Source organism: Coregonus lavaretus, assembly GCF_964263955.1.
Source record: "Coregonus lavaretus genome assembly, chromosome: 16".
Taxonomy (NCBI): domain Eukaryota; kingdom Metazoa; phylum Chordata; class Actinopteri; order Salmoniformes; family Salmonidae; genus Coregonus; species Coregonus lavaretus.
In genome coordinates this window covers 5,022,976-5,042,889 of record NC_140003.1, presented here as the reverse complement: position 1 = coordinate 5,042,889, position 19,914 = coordinate 5,022,976, and the positions used below count along the sequence as shown (strand labels likewise).

General features: G+C 43.4%; 1 protein-coding gene across 1 annotated transcript in view; it reads right to left on the bottom strand.

Moving 5' to 3' along the window:
* Positions 1–19,914, bottom strand: part of dnah7 (dynein, axonemal, heavy chain 7) — a gene marked incomplete at both ends in the record, with an annotated part of 219,285 nt that overhangs the window by 11,225 nt on the left and 188,146 nt on the right. Inside the window, 5 exons of the mRNA XM_084179224.1 lie at positions 2,102–2,254; positions 12,224–12,454; positions 12,892–12,903; positions 15,060–15,197; positions 16,415–16,597. Of these exons, the coding sequence (XP_084035350.1) occupies positions 2,102–2,254; positions 12,224–12,454; positions 12,892–12,903; positions 15,060–15,197; positions 16,415–16,597 (717 nt within the window). The remainder of the gene's footprint in view (positions 1–2,101; positions 2,255–12,223; positions 12,455–12,891; positions 12,904–15,059; positions 15,198–16,414; positions 16,598–19,914) is intronic.

Genomic DNA, 19,914 nt, shown 5'->3' with positions numbered 1-19,914 from the left:
GCATTAATATGGAGTTGGTCCCCCCTTCACTGGAACTAAGGGGCCTAGCCCGAACCATGAAAAACAGCCTCAGACCATTATTCCACCTCCACCAAACTTTACAGTTGACACTATGCATTGGGGCAGGTAGCGTTCTCCTGGCATCCGCCAAACCCATATTCGTCCGTCGGCCTGCCAAATGGTGAAGAGTGATTCATTACTCCAGAGAATGCGTTTTCACTGCTCCAGAGTCCAATCGCGGCGAGCGTTACACCACTCCAGCGGACGCTTGGCATTGCGCATGGTGATCTTAGGCTTGTGTGCGGCTGCTCGGCCATGGAAAGCTCCCGACAAACAGTTATTGTGCTAATGTTGCTTCCAGGGGCAGTTTGGAACTCGGTAATGAGTGTTGCAACCGAGGACAGATGATTTTTATACACAACGCGCTTCAGAACTCGGCGGTCCCGTTCTGTGAGCTTGTGTGGCCTACCACTTTGCAGCTGAGCCGTTGTTGCTCCTAGATGTTTCCACTTCACAATAACAGCACTTCCAATTGACCGGGGCAGCTCTAGCAGGGCAGAAATTTGACAAACTAACTTGTTGGAAAGGTGGCATCCAATGACGGTGTCACGTTGAAAGTCACTGAGCTCTTCAGTAAGGCCATTCTACTGCCAATGTTTGTCTATGGAGATTGCATGGCTGTGTGCTCGATTTTATATACCTGTCAGCAACGGTGTGGCTGAAATAGCCAAATCTACTAATTTGAAGGGGTGTCCAAATACTTTTTTTTTTTCGTCTGAGGGCATAGCGGGATTTCTTATAAGCGTCCGGATTAGTGTCCCGCTCCTTGAAAGCGGCAGCTCTAGCCTTTAGCTCTGTGCGGATGTTGCCGGTAATCCTTGGCTTCTGGTTGGGATATGTACGTACGGTCACTGTGGGGATGACGTCATCGATGCACTTATTGATGAAGCCGGTGACTGAGGTGGTATACTCCTCAATGCCATTGGATGAATCCCGGAACATATTCCAGTCTGTGCTAGCAAAGCTGTCCTGTAGCGTAGCATCCGCGTCATCTGACCACTTCCGTATTGAGTGAGTCACTGGTAATACTTGCTTTAGTTTTTGCTTGTAAATAGGAATCAGGAGGATAGAATTATGTTCAGATTTGCCAAATGGAGGGCGAGGGAGAGCTTTGTATGCGTCTCTGTGTGTGGAGTAAAGGTGGTCTAGAGTTTTTTTTCCTCTGGTTGCACATGTGACATGCTGGTAGAAATGAGGTAAAATGGATTTAAGTTTGTCTGCATTAAAGTCCCCGGCCACTAGGAGCGGCACTTCTTGATGAGCATTTTCTTGTTTGCTTATGGCCTTATACAGCTCGTTGAGTGCGGTCTTAGTGCCAGCATCGGTTTGTGGTGGTAAATAGATGGCTACGAAAAATATAGATACAAACTATCTTGGTAGATAGTGTGGTCTACAGCTTATCATGAGGTACTCTACCTCATGCAAGCAATACCTCGAGACTACCTTAATATTAGACATCTCGCACCAGCTGTTATTGACAAATAGACACACACTCCCACCCCTCGTCTTACTCGTAGCTGTTCTGTCCTGCCGATGCACGGAAAACCCAGCCAACTGTCGTCGTTCAGCCACGACTCGGTGAAACATAAGATATTACAGTTCTTAATGTCCCGTTGGTAGGATAGTCTCGAACGGAGCTCATCCAGTTTATTCTCCAGTCATTGCATGTTGGCTAATTGAATGGATGGTAGAGGCGGGTTACCGACTCGCCGAAGAATCTCCGCCCCCTGTATTTCCTTCCTTTCTTCATGCGAATGACGGGGATTTGGGCCTTGTCTGGGAGCAACATTATATCCTTCGCGTCCGACTCATTAAATAAAAAATCTTTGTCCAGTTCGAGGTGAGTAATCGCTGTTATGATATCCAGAAGCTCTTTTCGGTCATAAGAGACGGTAGCATCAACATTATGTACAACATAAGTTACAAACAATGGAAAAAACACACAAAACAGCACAATTGGTTAGGAGCCCCTAAAATGGCAGCCATCCCCTCTGGCGCCATTCTTCACTACCTAGCGGAAACTTCACCCCGGAGCGTGTACCTGTAGGAACTTGAGCCTATCCAGGAAGTCATTGACGTAGCTGCCCAGGGGTTTGAGGCTGGGGTAGGACTTCTTTATCCACATGCCAGGGATACGGCCTTTCAGAATGCTGTTCACCACCTCCTCCAGCTCACCAGACATCACCACCAGACCCTGACACACACACACACAGACACACACGGAGAGACACACACACACACACACACAGATATGTGCACGCACCACACACAAAAACACACACGCACGCACAAGCAAGCATGCACACACGCCGACACAGACACATAAACACAGTTAAGACAAGAGCTATGGCAATACATTGCAGCATTAGTGTGCTAGCCTATAGAATACATAAATCATAATCTCCATACATATACACACAGAGAAACACTCATTCATTAAGTCCTATGTACAGTAGGTATACTGAACAGTGAACACCATAGCCCATCTCAGATCTAGGAAGAAGAGAGTCCCGGACTCTGGAGTGTAGCAGTCAGGAAGAGATCCAGGCTTGTCCCTTTAGAACATCCCTAAGGAGATATGACAGCAAAATAATGGGTACTCTTATCAAATAATGGGTACTGGATAAAGGCTACACAAGAGGCTCCACTATACTCAAATCACTGTCACCTCCCGATAACCCTACTCGTCATCCCGTTCCTGATTCAATCCCACAGGACTAGAGCTTCATCTGAATAGTCGACTCGCTGAGACAGGGACTTAGTTCAAAACCCCTACCGAACAGATTATAAGGCTAACCCACTCAGTGTGGGAGCTCTACAGTGACAGTACCCTAGGGAGGCTCCCTAGAGCTAGTGTCTGTATCTGAAGGGATTACTAGGGCCCACTTAGACACAGAGGGTGCCCTACTGAAGCCCACCACCCACCTCAAGTACCACCTCAGCGCTGAGTAGGATCTAGGCAGAGATTAGTCCAGCGCTTGAATAGAAGACTGAAGAACACTAAGTGTGTTCTCTCATAGGATGCATTGGCTCCATTGTTTATATCTTTCTTGTTTAGATTTATGTTGGTGGACTAGGCTTTGAGGGTATACATCATGGAGTATGAGAGTGGCTTTTATCTAGTGAATTTACCACTTGAACGACTTTAGTCGACAGGAATCGAATGCTTTTGAGCCCAGCTCTGATTTTCAGTGGGGTAGAACAGTGGCTAGCCCTTTGCATTCAAAGTAAACTTTTAATCAAGTCCATTTGAACCAGTACACTTAAAACGAGCCCTATTCATGGGTTGCACCTCCATCACTCAGTCGCGTCACACCATTGCTATGAACATTCTAAATTCTGACGTCTCAGCCATTGTGACTCCCAAAAGTTGAGTGGTGCCCAGTCATTCTTAACAGGGGCTAATGATTGTTTAGTCTAAAATACGATGACATTGCTAAAGTAGGAAAATAATTAGTAGGAAACAACTTTGTCATCATTATGATGTCGTCAAATATACTTTAGACAGATGGCAACGTTGCCATTAGCTAGCAATGCTAACGTTAACTAACGTTAAGTCCGGTGCTCTCCCCTCACTCTTAGCTAGTTAGCTAACGTTATACTACATCTAAAAGCCCTTTCTCACCAAGTCAGTTTTTTCGTCTGAATAATTCGAAAGCAAGAGAATGGCCTCGGCAGCAGCGTTCGTGAGGTTATGCAAATGTTTTTTAAAAGTGGGGGGAAAACGCATCAGACTTGGTGTGAATGGCTTTGTGCATCAAAATCGGAATCTATATTTTTTCGGAATTCGGAAGAAAAGTCAGGAGTTGCAGGTTGCAAGTAACATCATCTAAATCAAATTGAAGCTACTTTTGTCATATGTTTGAGAATTCTAAACTCACCCTATGTCATCTGTTGCGTTACATTGTGATTTCACAAATTATTTGTTTATCCAATCGTTTGGTTATTGTTAGGGGCGCAACTTTCACTAATAACCCCCCACATTCTGAAATTGCACTTTTGTCCCCCCCAGTTTTATCATTGCAATGTGATACAAAAAGCATCAACGGTGTGCTATAGGACCATGTGGAAGCCTCAGAGCGGTCGGGTAGGCTGTTTGGAGTTTTCAGCCGGATTTAGGACCATGCGGACACCACAGAGCGGGCGGACAGGCTGTGTGAAAGGCAAAGCTTCTGGAAGGCTGGCTGGGCCAGCACGGGAGAGTTGAACTGATGCAGCTGCTGTCAGTGTGTTGCGCTCTTCCTCCGAGTTGTAAAAGCAAGCAGAGCAGAAACTGGCTACACTTTAGTTGACAGATGTAGCTGGCAAGCTAACTGCTGTTTAACTTAACAGGAAAAAACTAAACTAGTATTTATTCCCAGTGTTGAGCTATTAGCTAGTATAACTGACATGTAATGTTAGCTAATGTTTCATCCCCTCTTGACTGAGGTGATTGAATTAGCTAGCCAGTAGCTACCACAGCCAGTTCAGCTCTAGCCTCTAGCTATCTGTCAGATAGCGATATAAGGTGGCTATTATTACTATCTAACATATGTTGTTTGTATGGAAATGTTTTGTACCCTTTGTTTTGTCCCGTTTCAACAGAAGTAAATTAACTTGGCTAGCATTCCCAAGTTGATGTACCGTTAGAGAGAGAGCTGGCCAAAAGTTTGCTAAAGTTAGCTATTCTTTTTGCCTCACTCACACTAGAGCTGAATCAAACGATGAAACCAGCGGCCAAAAGATTGACATTTTTTCAGTGCAATGTGAGTTTGTATTAGTCAGTATAGCAATGTAACGTTATTGATCTGTCAGCTTCCCAAACACAGTAATAAACAGCTCTACAGGCTTCACTGTCATGGTGCACAGTCAGTACACAACACTATGCTCATCATGTCTTAGTAGGATCAGATGATGACAGGTGTCCCAGCAGGGTCAGACGGCCAGGGAAGACCAGTCTGCGGAGGTCAGGTGAATGATACAAAGTTCCATCTTGAGTTGACGGGTAGACCTACAGTAGCTACAGGACAGGGGTTTAAGCTTAAAGCTATAGTCTGGGATCTGGGAATAATGGTAATTTCAATTATTGAACAATTGATTCTATTATTTGATAATATAATGTATAAATGTACACCAAGGTAATTTTTTGTCATGCCTCATCAACGGAGAATCAGATGGTGACATGGGTCTCAGCAGGGTTAGGCAGCCAAGGAAGACCAGTCTGTGACAAAGCTGAGGTGAATTTTTGCAGATACAACACTATATCCTCTCTGTGCAGCAAACACTGGACAAGCCAGATGCTTCAAAGATTGAAACTATTATAAGGTATGCTGACAAACCTCCAAAGTTGATTTCCAAACTGTATCAAGGGTTGATAGAGGCTTTTCAATGACTACATGAAGCACCCAATGACTACATGAAGCTTGTGACTACAAATTTGTTGGATGCATTTGCTGTTTTTTTTGGTTGTGTTTCAGATTATCTTGTGCCCAATAGAAATGAATAGTAAACAATGAATTGTGTCATTTTGGAGTCACTTTTATTGTAAATAAGAATATAATATTTTTCTAAAAACTTCTACATTAATGTGGATGCTACCATGATTACGGATAATCCTGAATGAATCGTGAATAATTCTGAGTGAGAAAGTTAGACGCACGAATATCATACCCCCAAGACATGCTAACCTCTCACCATTACACTAACAGGGGAGTTTAGCATTTTTTTGGGGGTATGATATTTGTGCATCTATAATTTCTCACTAATCTTTATTCACGATTCATTCAGGATTATCCATAATCATGGTAGCATCCACATTCATGTAGAAGTGTTTACAATAAAAATGACCCCAAAAGGGTAGAAATGCAGGAAATGAGCTTTAGATGTCCAAAAATTCTGAGGGAGGACCACCAGACCCCTTGCCAGGTTATGTCCCCCCCACTTCTAAAACCAAAGTTGCGCCCTTGGTTATTGTAAAGTAAATCTGATGACATCACAATGATGACAAAGGGTTTTCCTACTAATGATTTGCTTCCTTTTGAAATGTAATTGTGTTTCCAAGCCACTTTTATGTACTTTAGAAAATCTTTATCAAATCAAATTGTATTTGTCACATGCTTCGTAAACAACAGGTGTAGACTAAAAGTGAAATGCTTACTTCCCTTTCCAACAATACAGAAAGAAAAATAATTGAAAAATAATAACTTGAGGAATAAATGCACAATGAGTAACAATAACTTGGCTATATACACGGGGTACCAGTACCGAGTCGATGTGCAGGGGTACAAGGTAATTGAGGTAGATATGTACATGTAAGTAGGGGTAAAGTGACTAAGCAACAGGATAGATAATTAGCAGTAGTAGCAGCGTATGTGATGAGTCAAAAGACTTAGTGAAAAAAGTGGGTCAATGCAGATAGTCAGGGTAGCTATTTGGTTAACTATTTAGCAGTCTTATGGCTTGGGGGTAGAAGCTGTTCAGGGTCCTGTTGGTTCCAGTTTTGGTGCATCGGTACCGCTTGCCATGTGGTAGCAGAGAGAACAGTCTATGACTTGGGTGGCTTCAGTCTTTGACAATTTTTTGTGCCTTCCTCTGACACCGCCTGGTATAGGGTTCCTGGATGATAGGGAGCTCGGCCCCAGTGATGTACTGGGCTGAACGAATTACCTTCTGTAGTGCCTTGTGGTCGCATGCCAAGCAGTTGCCATGCCAAGCAGTGATGCAGCTAGTCAATATGCTCTCAATGGTGCAGCTGTAGTACTTTTTGAGGATCTGAGGGCCCATGCCAAATATTTTCAGCCTCCTGAGGGGGAAGAGGCGTTGTCGTGCCTTCTTCACGACTGTGTTGGTGTGTGTTGTCCATGTTAATTCCTTGGTGATGTGGACACTGAGGAACTTGAAGCTCTCGACCCACTCCGGTACAGCCCCTTCGATATGGATGGGGGCGTACTCGGCCCTCCGTTTCCTGTAGTCTACGATCAGCTCCTTTGTCTTGCTGACGTTGAGGGAGAGGTTGTTTTCCTGGCACCACACTGCCAGGTCACTGACCTCCTCCCTATATGCTGTCTCATCGTGTTTGATAATCACAGCCGTGTCGTCAGCAAACTTAATGATGGTGTTGGTTTCGTGCAGGCCATGCAGTCGTGGGTGAACAGGGAGTACAGGAGGGGACTAAGCACTCATCCCTAAGGGGACCCCGTGTTAAGGGTCAGCAGGGCAGATGTGTTGTTACCTACCCTCACCACCTGGGGGTGGCCCGTCAGGAAGTCCAGGATCCAGTTACAGAGGGAGGTGTTCAGTCCCAGGGACTTGAGCTTAGTGATGAGCTTGGAGGGCACTATGGTGTTGAACGCTGAGCTGTAGCCTAGTGGTTAAGAGAGTTGGGTCAGTAACCAAAAGGTCACTGGTTCGAATCCCTGAGCCAACTAGATAAAAAACTGTCGATGTGCCCTTGAGTAAGGCACTTAACCCTAATTGCTCCTGTAAGTAGCTCTGGATAAGAGCATCTGCTAAATCACTAAAATTTTAAAAGTCTGTAGTCAATGAACAGCACTCTCACATAGGTGTTCCTCTTGTCCAGGTGGGAGAGCAGTGCGGAGATTGCATCATCTGTGGATCTGTTGGGGCGGTATGCGAATTGGAGTGGGTCTGGGATGATGGTGTTGATGTGAGCTATGACCAGCCTTTCAAAGCATTTCATGGCTACAGATGTGAGTGCCACGGGGCGATAGTCATTTAGACAGGTTACCTTGGCGTTCTTGGGCACAGGGTCTATGGCGGTCTGCTTGAAACATGTAGGTATTACAGACTGGGTCAGGGGAAGGATGAAAATGTAAGTGAAGACACTTGCCAGCTAGTCAGCGCATGCTCCGAGGAGCGTCCTGGTAATCCGTCTGTCCCCGCGGCCTTGTGAATGTTAACCTGTTTAAAAAACGTACTCACATCGGCTATGGCAAATGAGGTCATGCGGAACAGCTGGTGCTCTCATGCATGGTTCAGTGTTGCTTGCCTCAAAGCGAGCATAGAAGGCATTTAGTTCGTCTGGTAGGCTTGCGTTAATGGGCAGCTCACGGCTGGGTTTCCCTTTGTAGTCCGTGATAGTTTGCAAGCCCTGCCACATCCGACGAGCGTCACAGCCGGCGTAGTACAATTTGATCTTAGTCCTGTTTGATGGCTCATCGGAGGTCGTAGCGGGATTTCTTATAAGCGGCAGCTCTAGCATTTAGCTCAGTGCGGATGTAGCCTGTAATCCATGGCTTCTGGTTGGGATATGTATGTACGGTCGCTGTGGGGACGACGTCATCGATGCACTTATTAATTTGTATTTGTATTTTTTTATGGATCCCCATTAGCTGTTGCCAAGGCATTACAATACATTAATTACATAATTCACAACACACTAAGTGTGTGCCCTCAGGCCCATACTACACTACCACATATCTACAACACAAAATCCATGTGTACATGTGTGTATAGTGCGTATGTTATCATGCGTGTGTATGCATGTGTCTGTGCCTATGTTCGTGTTGCTTCACAGTATTTTTTATCTGTTTTTTAAATCTGATTCTACTACTTGCATCAGTTACCTGATGTGGAATAGAGTTTAATGTGGTGAACTCCTCAATGTTATAGGATGAATCCCGGAACATATTCTCGTCTGTGCTAGCGAAACAGTCGTGTAGCTTAGTATCCGCTTCATTGGACCACTTCCGTATTGAGCGCATCACTGGTATTTCCTGTTTGAGTTTTTGCTTGTAAGCAGGAATCAGGAGGATAGAGTTTTGGTCAGATTTGCCAAAGGGAGGTTGAGGGAGAGCCTTGTATCCGTTTCTGTGTGTGGAGTAAATGTGATCAAGAGTTTTGTCATCTCTAGTTGCACAGGTGACATGCTGGTAAAAATGAGGTAAACGGATTTCAGTTTCCCTGCATTAAAATCACCGGCCACCTCTGGATGTGCATTTTCAGGTTTGCTTATGGCCCGATACAGCTCGTTGAGTGCGGTCTTGTGCTGGTAAATAGATAGCTACGAAAAATATAGATGAAAACTCTTGGTAAATAGTATGGTTTGCAGCTTATCATGAGGTATTCTAACTGAGGCGAGCAAAAACGTGAGACTTCCTTAACATTAGAGATCGCGCACCAGCTGTTGTTAACAAAGAGACACACCCCTCCCCCTTCGCCTTACCCAAGGCTGCCGTCCGGTCTAGATGATGCATGCTTTTGTTTTAGTCAAATATTATATCTGTTTGGACTTCTTGCCGTGAATTTACGGTCTACAAATTATTTATAATTATGTTCTGGTCCCCTGACCATCCGCTCAAGAGAAAATCGGGCCGAGGCTGAATCTAGTTGATGATCCCTGACATAGAATATTATGTAACACTTTACTTGACTCCCAACTTCATAACACGTTATGACACGGTAATAACCATGTCATAATATGTCATAACAGCTGACATAACCTGTCATAATATGTTATAACACTGTCATTACATATATTTAGACCTGTTGTGGCATATATTGCATTATTTTATGGCTGGTTAAGAGTGTCAAAACCCACAAAACCTACCACAGTAGTAATTTTATGGCTGGTTATGACACCTACATAAGAGTGTCAAAACCCACAAAACCTACCACACAAGGCAAAACATTCCATTACACCATAGCCTACTTGTCAACAGTATGTTTATGTTATATAAAATTTTCTGAAATTGACCATTTTAATTGCGCACACATTGATGTCAGACATGCACTTAACACCAATGGTATGTTGCTGATGACTGGGATGAATGTAGGAGCAGATTTCAGGAGCAGGACAAGACACTCTTTTTGACTGATTACTATCATAAGGACATGTACGTGAGAAGACTATCCAACTTATATGATTATGATGGTCATAATGCTCCTTGACAGTGTCATAAAGTGCATTTTCTTAGTCCAAGTAAAGTGACACAGGATGGTCATAATACTTCATGACAGTGTCATAAAGTGCATTTTATACAAGTAAGTTATTTAAAATATGATGAAAAAAACATGACTGTAAATAATTAATTACAGGATTTAAGCACTTAAGAAACTAACTTTAAAACGAAAGGAAACTTTTGGCAGGGAAAAAAACTTTTGAATAAATGTGGGTTTTGACACTCTTATGTAGGTGTCATAACCAGCCATAAAATAACGCAATATATGTCACAACATGTGTAAATATATAGGACATGACAGTGTTATGACCATATTATGACAAGTTAGGTCAGCTGTTTTGACATATTATGACATGGTTATGACTGTGTCATAACGTGTTATGACGCTGGGTACCAAATAAATGCCAGCTCGTTTGCCTCTCTTGCGCCGTCGATTACTCTTTAGAATCCCGGGGATTAGGGCCTGGTCCGGAGTAAGCAGGATGTCCAGAGCTGCCGACTCATTGAAGTAAAAATTGTCATCTAAATCAAGGTTAGTGATCTCTGTTCTGATGTCCAGAAGCTGTTCTCAGTCATAGGAAATGATGATGGAGACATTATGTAAAAAAAAAAGTTAAGATCAGCGTAAAAAAACACACACAATTGCAGAATTTGTCAAGAGCCTGTAAAACGTCTGCTATCCACTGCAGCGCCCTCTCTCATTAGTGCCATTGAGAATGCATGGAGTAGAACAAACAGTCAGTCACCAGACCTCAAGAGAACGGTCATAATATTGTGATGCAACATGCAACCCAAGAATACTGTCATTAGGTGTTTCTCAAAATGCATACTACCGTGCTCCGAGCACACAAATTGCAGCACGGGAGGGTCGGAGTATGAGTCTAAATCAAAGTATGCGAAACGGAGCACAGAGGGCACTTCTCGAATGCGTACTCCGTTTGTACATATTTTGAAGCATGCATCGATGCAAGAAATGACGAAAATCTTTGAGCTGAAGCAGAAAAAATACACTCTGACTTTGGAATGAAATGTTGCCTATTTACAGTACATCTCATATGTTGCCTGACTACAATATTTTATCTTAATACGTTAATAAATACATGCTGTGTTAATTTTGGTATGGTTACCTGCCTACAATAGCCACTGTAGTGTGCGTAGGTCGCAAGCCCATAGTAAGTCAATAAATCTAAGTGGCTAGCTACTACTGTTAGCTAGCTTGATAGCCACAAAGAATTGTTAGCTAGCTACCCACAAAGAATTGACATCTACCTTGGATAACATTGGTTTAAGGTCATTTTTGCCTGTTATACTATCTGGTTAGCTACATGATTACGATTCACAAATAGCTAGCTGATAGTTATAAAGTAAAACGTCTGCTTTGTGTATATATTTTTTTGTCTCTATTGCTATTGTCTTGGCTAGAAGAAGGAAGGTTCAGTGAATGGGTAAGTCCATAGTAAGTCAATAGGGCTAACTGGCTAGCCACGAAGAATTGTTAGCTAGCTACCCACAAATAATTGACATCTACTGTACCTTGCATAACATTGGTTTTAGGTAATTTTTGCCTTTTTAACTAGCTAGCTGGCTAGCTAGATTACAACGATACACATATATCTAGCTGGTAATTATGAAGTAAAACGTTTGCTTTGTGTATATCTTGTTTCGTCTATTGCTGCCATTGTCCTGGCAGGAAGAAGGTTCAGTGAATGAGGAGATGCAGCGTAAGGTAATACAGTAGGGGGAGTGTGAGTGCTTCTCAAATGTAATGTTTTATGCATTCTCCACACTCTCGTCCTCACAAGAACGTACTCAAGAGAACGTCCTCGGAGAATGCACTTGGAGCATGAGAGTGTGGCGCACAGTAGTATGCATATTGAAAAACACCCATTCTCTCTGTCTACATCTCGATTCTCTACCCTTCTCTCGAAGTGTGCACTCATTTACTCCCCCTGATGGATTGAAAATGAATGGACTGGTGTAAGGAATATAGTGGAAACTCCTTCCAGCCATGCTTGCACCAATCCAATGCTTTTAAATGCATTAGGGCAAGTGAATGAGTGCACCCTTCTGGAGAAGGGTAGTGAATTGGAACACAGCCTATGTCCTCCCACCCTCAGTGGGGTCGGAGTAAAACGGAAGCATCTAGTTTAGGGGAAAACTATAGAGGAAGAGGCAAAGCCTGAAAACCAGATGCTTCCGGTTTCTATTGTCCCCGCTCAGGCGTTTCATTTTCGCCTGCTACATTAGGTTAAGGTTCTCCTTACTTTGATGGCTTTCTGGATGTTGATGCAGGAGTCTCGGATGATCCTGAGCAGGTTGTTGAAGCGGCCCATCTCCTGCACCAGCACTGTGTTCATGCTCTGGTTGTAGCTGGTGGGGAAGCGGCGCATGGATGCCTCAATGTCAAAGTCGGCCGGCAGCTTGCTGAGGACGTCCGCCGCCACGTCATACACCATGTCGTCTGATGACTTGGCGTCACCGCCTGAGGAGCGTGACTGACAGGAGACAGAAGTTAGTGTGTGCGAGTTTGGACGACAAATACCATTCTGTGCTACTTAGTTGTATGTTGAAGGTAAAAAAAAATGTTGGTTGGATATTATTATTATATTTTTTTTTACCAGTGTTAGTCTCTTCCAAGGCCCTATCAGCAACTCAATATTCTTCTGACTACGCACAGGTACTGTGTAGCTCAGTTGGTAGAGCATGGCGTTTGCAACGCCAGGGTTGTGGGTTCGATTCCCACGGGGGGCCAGTATGAAAATGTATACACTCACTAACTGTAAGTCGCTCTGGATAAGAGTGTCTGCTAAGTAAAATGTTCTGCATCAATTTGTCTGCACTTACTGTTGTTTCTCACCTGAATCTAAGCCCTGTGCTTTACTTACAGCTAACTGTAACGCTCACTGAGATCCAAGGCCTCAGCAGTACTTACTGTTAACTCTCCCTGCAAATACACACACACACACACACACACAAAAGAGGACAGGTTACAAACAGGTGTCATCATTAACGTTCAAATCCCTCTCGCATAAGTCTGGGGTGCCAGGGAAACAAATAAATAAAAAAATCCCTAAACTTTCCAAAATCATTCATTCTAATGAACGGTTCTTTCCCCGCTTGCCATATTTACTCACTGGTAGCTCTGTCACGACCCAGCGGTAATGGATAATCATTAGATGATAGTTGGGGTTACAGTAGGAATGACAAATAGCTGCTTCATTCCAGTTGGAGCATCTTCCTGTTTATCGGTCATTCAGAGTAATGGTCCCGTATTAGCTGCTAATAAAGTTCACACTTGACTGCAACTATTAATCTTAGTGAAGACGATATGTATGAATCAAGGTTAGGCTTCATTGAGTCCTAATTGTACTAGCAAAATCGTTAAAAAAAAATATATTAGTTGCACTCCCCCCCTTTTGCCCTCAGAACAGCCTCAATTCGTCGGGGTATGGACTCTACATGGTGTCGAAAGCATTCCACAGGGATTCTGGCCCATGTTGACTCCAATGCTTCCCACAGTTGTGTCAAGTTGGCTGGATGTCCTGTGGGTGGTGGACCATTCTTGATACAAACGGGAAACGGTTGAGTGTGAAAAATTCAGCAGCGTTGCAGTTCTTGACACAAACCGGTGCACCTGGCACTTACTACCTCCCCCCTTCAAAAGGCACTTCAATCTTTTGTCTTGCCCATTCACCCTCTGAATGGCACACATACACAGTCCATGTCTCAATTGTCTCAAGGCTGAACAATATTTATTTAACCTGTCTCCTCCCCTTAATCTACACTGATTGAAGTGGATTTAACAAGTGACATAAATAAGGGATCATAACTTTCACCTGATCAGTCTATGTCATGGAAAGAGCAGGTGTTCTTAATGTTTTGTATACTCAGTGTATGTGTGTATATGTGTGTGTGTGTGTGTGTGTGTGTGTGTGTTGTGTGCGTTTGTGTGTCTGCGTGTGTCTATTTGTGTGGCATTATGCCTGAGCAGTTAGCCCTATACTCCTGGCTGCCTAACTTTCAGCAAAGCCAGTAGTGCATTAAACTCTAGCTGTAGATTCTAGAAATATCTCAATTTCTGACACACCATTGGGTTTGATGTTCGCTCCTGTAGAGTTCTACTGCGAGTGGTTGTGATAGATGTAAATAAGCGAAGCTTCTGCGAGCTAGTAACCTGGGCCGACTCAAAGAAGAGAGCTTTAATGGAGTAGGAGAAGTGGTATCACAGAGTTTCTCCAAAGCCAGTGATAGTCACACGAAGGCAGACAATCCAGTGCATTTACACTAAAGGGAGATTAGTGTTTTGGGGGGAGATATCTCTGTACAAACAACTTTTCTTCCTAATGAATTATGCATGGTACATTGTAATGGAAGGTAATCAAATATTAAAGTCTGGCAAAGATACTGATAAAATAGGTTCGAAACCCAATGGGGCTTTGAGACGTGTGTGTGTGTGCGTATGCATGCTTACATACACTGCACCACACAAACGGGTTTGCTCTGAGTTTGGAGACATGCCATGAGAATTAATGACGTTCAAAGATTTGGGACATCTGGGATAGGGGCCAAGAGGGGTTGCTTTGCTTTGGTTTATGATGTATCCCCAAACTCACTGCCAACGGAAAGAAAGGGCTGTGCTAACTTTAGCCACTGTTTCAATAGGTCCCGAGCCAAAGCACACTGCTATTGAGCGTCACTCTACATATGACTTGAGTGAGTTCACAGTCATATGGATGTGGACCATATGGCTAGCACTTTGCTCTAATTAGCTGTCATAAAATGTATATTGTCATTTGAAAATGGCTGTCATAGAGCATGGCATATAACACTGCCATGAGGATGCCATAGGAGGACATGGCAGATAAGGACAACAATCATGACTCTTCTGACAACTGGGATTCACTGTGCGAAAATGTTGAAGGTGAGCCCACTTTGTATTCCATATCTTTACATGTCTATACTACAAATCAAGTGTGTTTGTTCAGTGTGTGTGTGTTCAATGTGTGTGTAATAAGTGTGTGTGTGTGTGTTTCAGTAAAGGCACTACAATGGACTATTGCGGTGAATGGTGTGTATTTTAAAAGAGTGTGCTGGCCATACCTGTGTGAGCAGAATGCTATCGAAGAGCAGCTGCGTCTCGGACTGGTCCTTCGTGATGTCAGCGTTGGCGTTCATACCAAAAATCTCAGGAGACGGATTCAGAGGCAGAGTCTTGGTGTAGTCTATGTAACTGTTATACTGGAAAAGGGGGGGGGGGGGGGGGGGGACATTTTAACGCAACAGCACAAGACAGAAACATAGTGAGTCATGATGCTCATTGAAAAACAGTATATTCCTGGGATTGGTGACATTTAGAATAATGATTATGGAAATGAGAGCTCATGAATAAAATATGAGGTTGAGGAAAATGGCAAATAAAATTGTGCATGTGTTATTATTGTTCTCACAAATAAATTAAAAGGCACAATCGGCGGTGGCCGCTGTGTCTCTTTAATTACTTTTTAAAGGTACCTCCAAAAGTGAACTTTGCTTGAACAAGTTAATGTACTACTTAAATCACCTCAAATGACTTTCTTGACTCATCTGTCTCTTTAAGTCTATAGTTTGCCAAGGCTAGACCATTTAAAGTGCAGTTCTATAGTATTTATGAGGCCTTCATGTTGACTGTTCCTCATTCTCACTTCATAATGTTTGTTAATTATTCATTAACAAATATCATATTTAATAAGGGAAAACAAAATTCATCATGAATATGTAAATTAAATGTATGAATACGTAATGTGTCTTCGCATTATGTTAAGTGGGAGCAATGTACATGTTTCATGCACAAATGGGCATTAATAATACATATGAACATGTCTGTGTGGATTAACCCCAGGATTATAGCCGATCTTTCTCGGATCTTAAAGGTACAGTTCACTAACTACATAAAAAAAATAGTTTTACTTCAACTCCCAACACTGTTCCTGGAGAGCTACCCTCCTGTAGGATTTCAATCCAACCCTAGTTGTAACTAACCTGATTCAGATTATCAACCAGCTAATTATTAGAATCAGGTGCACTAGATAACGGTTGAAAAACCTACAGGACGGTAGCTCTCCAGGAACTGGGTTGGAGAACCCTGCTCTACCTTGAAGTAAATGTTTTGTTATTGGGGTGCACTATCCCTTTAATTTCAATAGAATAAACAGTTTTGCGATTTAGGTGAACAGTCCATTTAATTTGACCAGGGCACCTTCGAGAAAGTAATTCCTATCTCAATGGGACTTGGATAACTAAAGGATAAACTAGAAAAGGACATTTCCTAAAGAAAATGTGATGCTTCAAACTTAAAACGTTTTGGAGCTAGAGCGATTGGAATTATGGGAATAATAATAAGTATGTGGGATTTTTTGTGTTCTTGCTTTCACAAAGCACACAAATACATTTCAACCATATGAGAAGTTGTTCCTTACGTCGCCCTCTGGTGGTGAATAATACAGGCCGCTGGGGTCAAACTTGTAGTCAGGGTCTTGAATCTTGGGGGTGTAGAAGATCGTCAGGATGGTTCGCAGCGTCCGCCGGTCCCAGTCATCCGTCACGCGGCCACCGTAGTTACATTCACCAGTCATGTAGTGGATGGCTTCAAAGGGCACTTCCTGTGTAGGGTTGGCAGAGGGAGTCATGAACTGTGTCTGAAATGGCACCATATTCCCTATATAGTGCACACCTTTTGACCAGGGGATGCATATGTCTAAATGTCCTCCTTTTGTGAATGTATGGTAGCATCCAAAATGGCACCCTCTTCCCTATATAGTGCACTACTTTTGACCAGGCCCCACATAGGGACAACATTTGTGCTCCATATATGGAATAGGGTGCCATTTTGGATGCTAACATGCATTCACAATAGGATGACATTTAGATATGGCCATGTTGTCAGTGTCAACTCAGTGCAGTGTGTTTGAGGGTATTTAAAGAAGCACTGCCCTTCAAGAATGGAAATAGATGTGTAGGTGAACTATACAAATTCAGTCCCTCAATGACATGTCCTTTCAGCTGGTGACAAAACAGCAATTTTTCAATAAGCGATATAGTTGCACGAGTGACAATACAGGTCGAATATAACTTTAAAGTTTGGGAGAAATTGAAAGGTGGACAGCGGGAAACCACTGTCCATGGCATTGTGGATGAACATTTCCATTGCAAATGTTGCAGGTTATGAGGGAAAATGTCAATGTATTCAAAGATGCCTCTTCATCAGTTTCTTCACAACTTGTTTTGTAGGAAAGGGGTTGAGAATGGCAACGGAGTACTCTCTGTGGTTTTGAAATGTCAAGAGGGTTTTGAATCGAGCTGATGAAAGAGACTCGAGTGCAGCAAAAGCACTTGTAAATGTCAGTATGTACCCACATATACACTTACTGTAGATGTAGATCATATTGGAGTGAGTGAGCGATTGAGTCCCAAATGGCACCCTATTCCATATGTAATGCACTACTTTTGGCCAGGGCACATGGGATGCTGGTCAAAAGTAGTGCACTATACAGTGCATTCGGAAGGTATTCAGAACACTTGACTTTTTCCACATTTTGTTACGTTGCAGCCTTATTCTAAAATTTATTAAATAGTTTTTTTCCCTCATCAATCTATACACAATACCCCATAATGACAAAGCAAAAACAGGTTTTTAGATTTAAAAAAACGGAAATATCACATTTACATAAGTACTCAGACCCCTTTATGCAGCGCTTTGTTGAGACACCTTTGGCAGCGATTACAGCCTTGAGTCTTCTTGGGTATGACGCTACAAGCTTGGCACACCTTTATTTGGGGAGTTTCTCCCATTCTTCTCTGCAGGTCCTTTCAAGCTCTGTCAGGTTGGATGGGGAGCGTCGCTGCACAGCTATTTTCAGGTCTCTCCAGAGATGTTCGATCGGTTCAAGTCCGGACTCTGGCTGGGCCACTCAAGGACATTCAGAGACTTGTCTTGAAGCCACTCCTGCGTTGTCTTGGCTGTGTGCTTAGGGTCGTTGTCCTGTTGGAAGGGGAACCTTCGCCCCAGTCTGAGGTCCTGAGCGTTTTCATCAATGATCTCTCTGTACTTTGCTCCGTTCATCTTTCCCTTGATCCTGAGTAGTCTCCCAGTCCCTGCCGCTGAAAAACATCCCCACAGCATGATGCTGCCACCACTATGCTTCACTGTAGGGATGGTGCCAGGTTTCCTCCAGACATGATGCTTGGCATTCAGGCCAAAGAGTTCAATCTTGGTTTCATCAGACCAGAGAATCAGAGTCCTTTACGTGCCTTTTGGCAAACTCCAAGTGGGCTGTCATGTGCCTTTTACTGAGGAGTGGCTTCCGCCTGGCCACTCAACCATAAAGGCCTGATTGGTGGAGTGCTGCAGAGATGGTTGTCCTTCTGGAAGGTTCTCCCATCTCCACAGAGGAACTCTGGAGCTCTGTCAGAGTGACCATCGGGTTCTTGGTCACCTCCCTGACCAAGGCCCTTCTCCCCCGATTGCTCAGTTTGGCCGGGCGGCCAGCTCTAGGAAGGTGGTTCCAAACTTCTTCCATTTAAGAATGATGGAGGCCACTGTGTTCTTGGGGACCTTCAATGCTGCAGACATTTTTTTGGTACCCTTCCCCAGATCTGTGCCTCGACATAATCCTGTTTCGGAGCTCAACTGACAATTCCTTCGACCTCATGGCTTGATTTTTGCTCTGACATGCACTGTCAACTGTGGGACCTTATATAGACAAGTGTGTGCCTTTCCAAATCATGTCCAAACAATTGTATTTACCACAGGTGGACTCCAATCAAGTTGTAGAAACATCTCAAGGATGATCAATGGAAACAGGATGCACCTGAGCTCAATTGCTAGTCTCATTGCAAAGGGTCTGAATACTTATGTAAATAAGGTATTTATGTTATTAATTTTTTATACATTTACTAAATTGTCTAAAAACCTGTTTTCGCTTTGTCACTATGGGGTATTGTGTGTAGATTGCAATTAATTTTTTTGAAATAATACTAACTATTTAATCGATTTTAGAATAAGGCTGTAACTTAACAAAATATGGAAAAAGTCAAGGGGTCTGAATACTTTCCGAAGGCACTGTATAGGGAATAGTAGTGATGTAGTCGAGTCACTAAACCTTGAGTCCGAGTCGAATCCCAAGTCCCCTGTGCTCGAGTCAGAGTCCATGTCCGAGTCACCAATGGTCGAGTCACGACTCCCTATGGCTGAAGTCTGAGTCCCAGTGCTTGAGTCCTGGTCCAAGTGCTTAAGTCTGAGTCACAGGGTCCACATGAACTCAAAATTGAGTTATTTACCCAGTCAGATTTAGTGTAGTGGCAAGAGGAATTATTTAGTCAATATGGTTTATGAATTTAAAATGCGGACCGCCAATGCACGATACAAAGAACAAATTGTAGCACCGGTAATAAGGGTCATAACTTTTGAACAGTTAGGGCTAGAAACAAAATGTTTTCTCTGTAGAAAAGAAAGAGATCTGTCAGAACCTGGCTATGGGATGCAATTGGGAAAGTGGGAGGGTTGAGCGAGACGACGAATTCAAAGATGCCTACTTTTCTATACTCAAGGGGAAGAGAGACAAACATAGCTATACTGTTGTTTTACTAGTAAACTCAATGCTATTGTTTTTAATTTAGTAAAGCAGCTTGTGTTTAATCAGGCAAAGGGTAGCTAAACAGAAGGCTGGTAACTGGTTAGCTACGGGGAAGCAAAAGAGGCACCTTCGCGACATGTATGATCGGAGGCGGAGCCGGAGCGGAGTCTGCCTGCATGTCTGCCCACACTCATCGCTTGCTGCCCCATCGCTCGCTAGGCTGTGTGTGCAAGTCCAGAATGCGAGTCCAAGTCCGCGTCACCAATGGTGGAGTCCAAGTGGAGTCACAAGTCATGAAAATCGGGACTCGAGTCCGAGTCCTGACTCGAGTACTAACACACTGG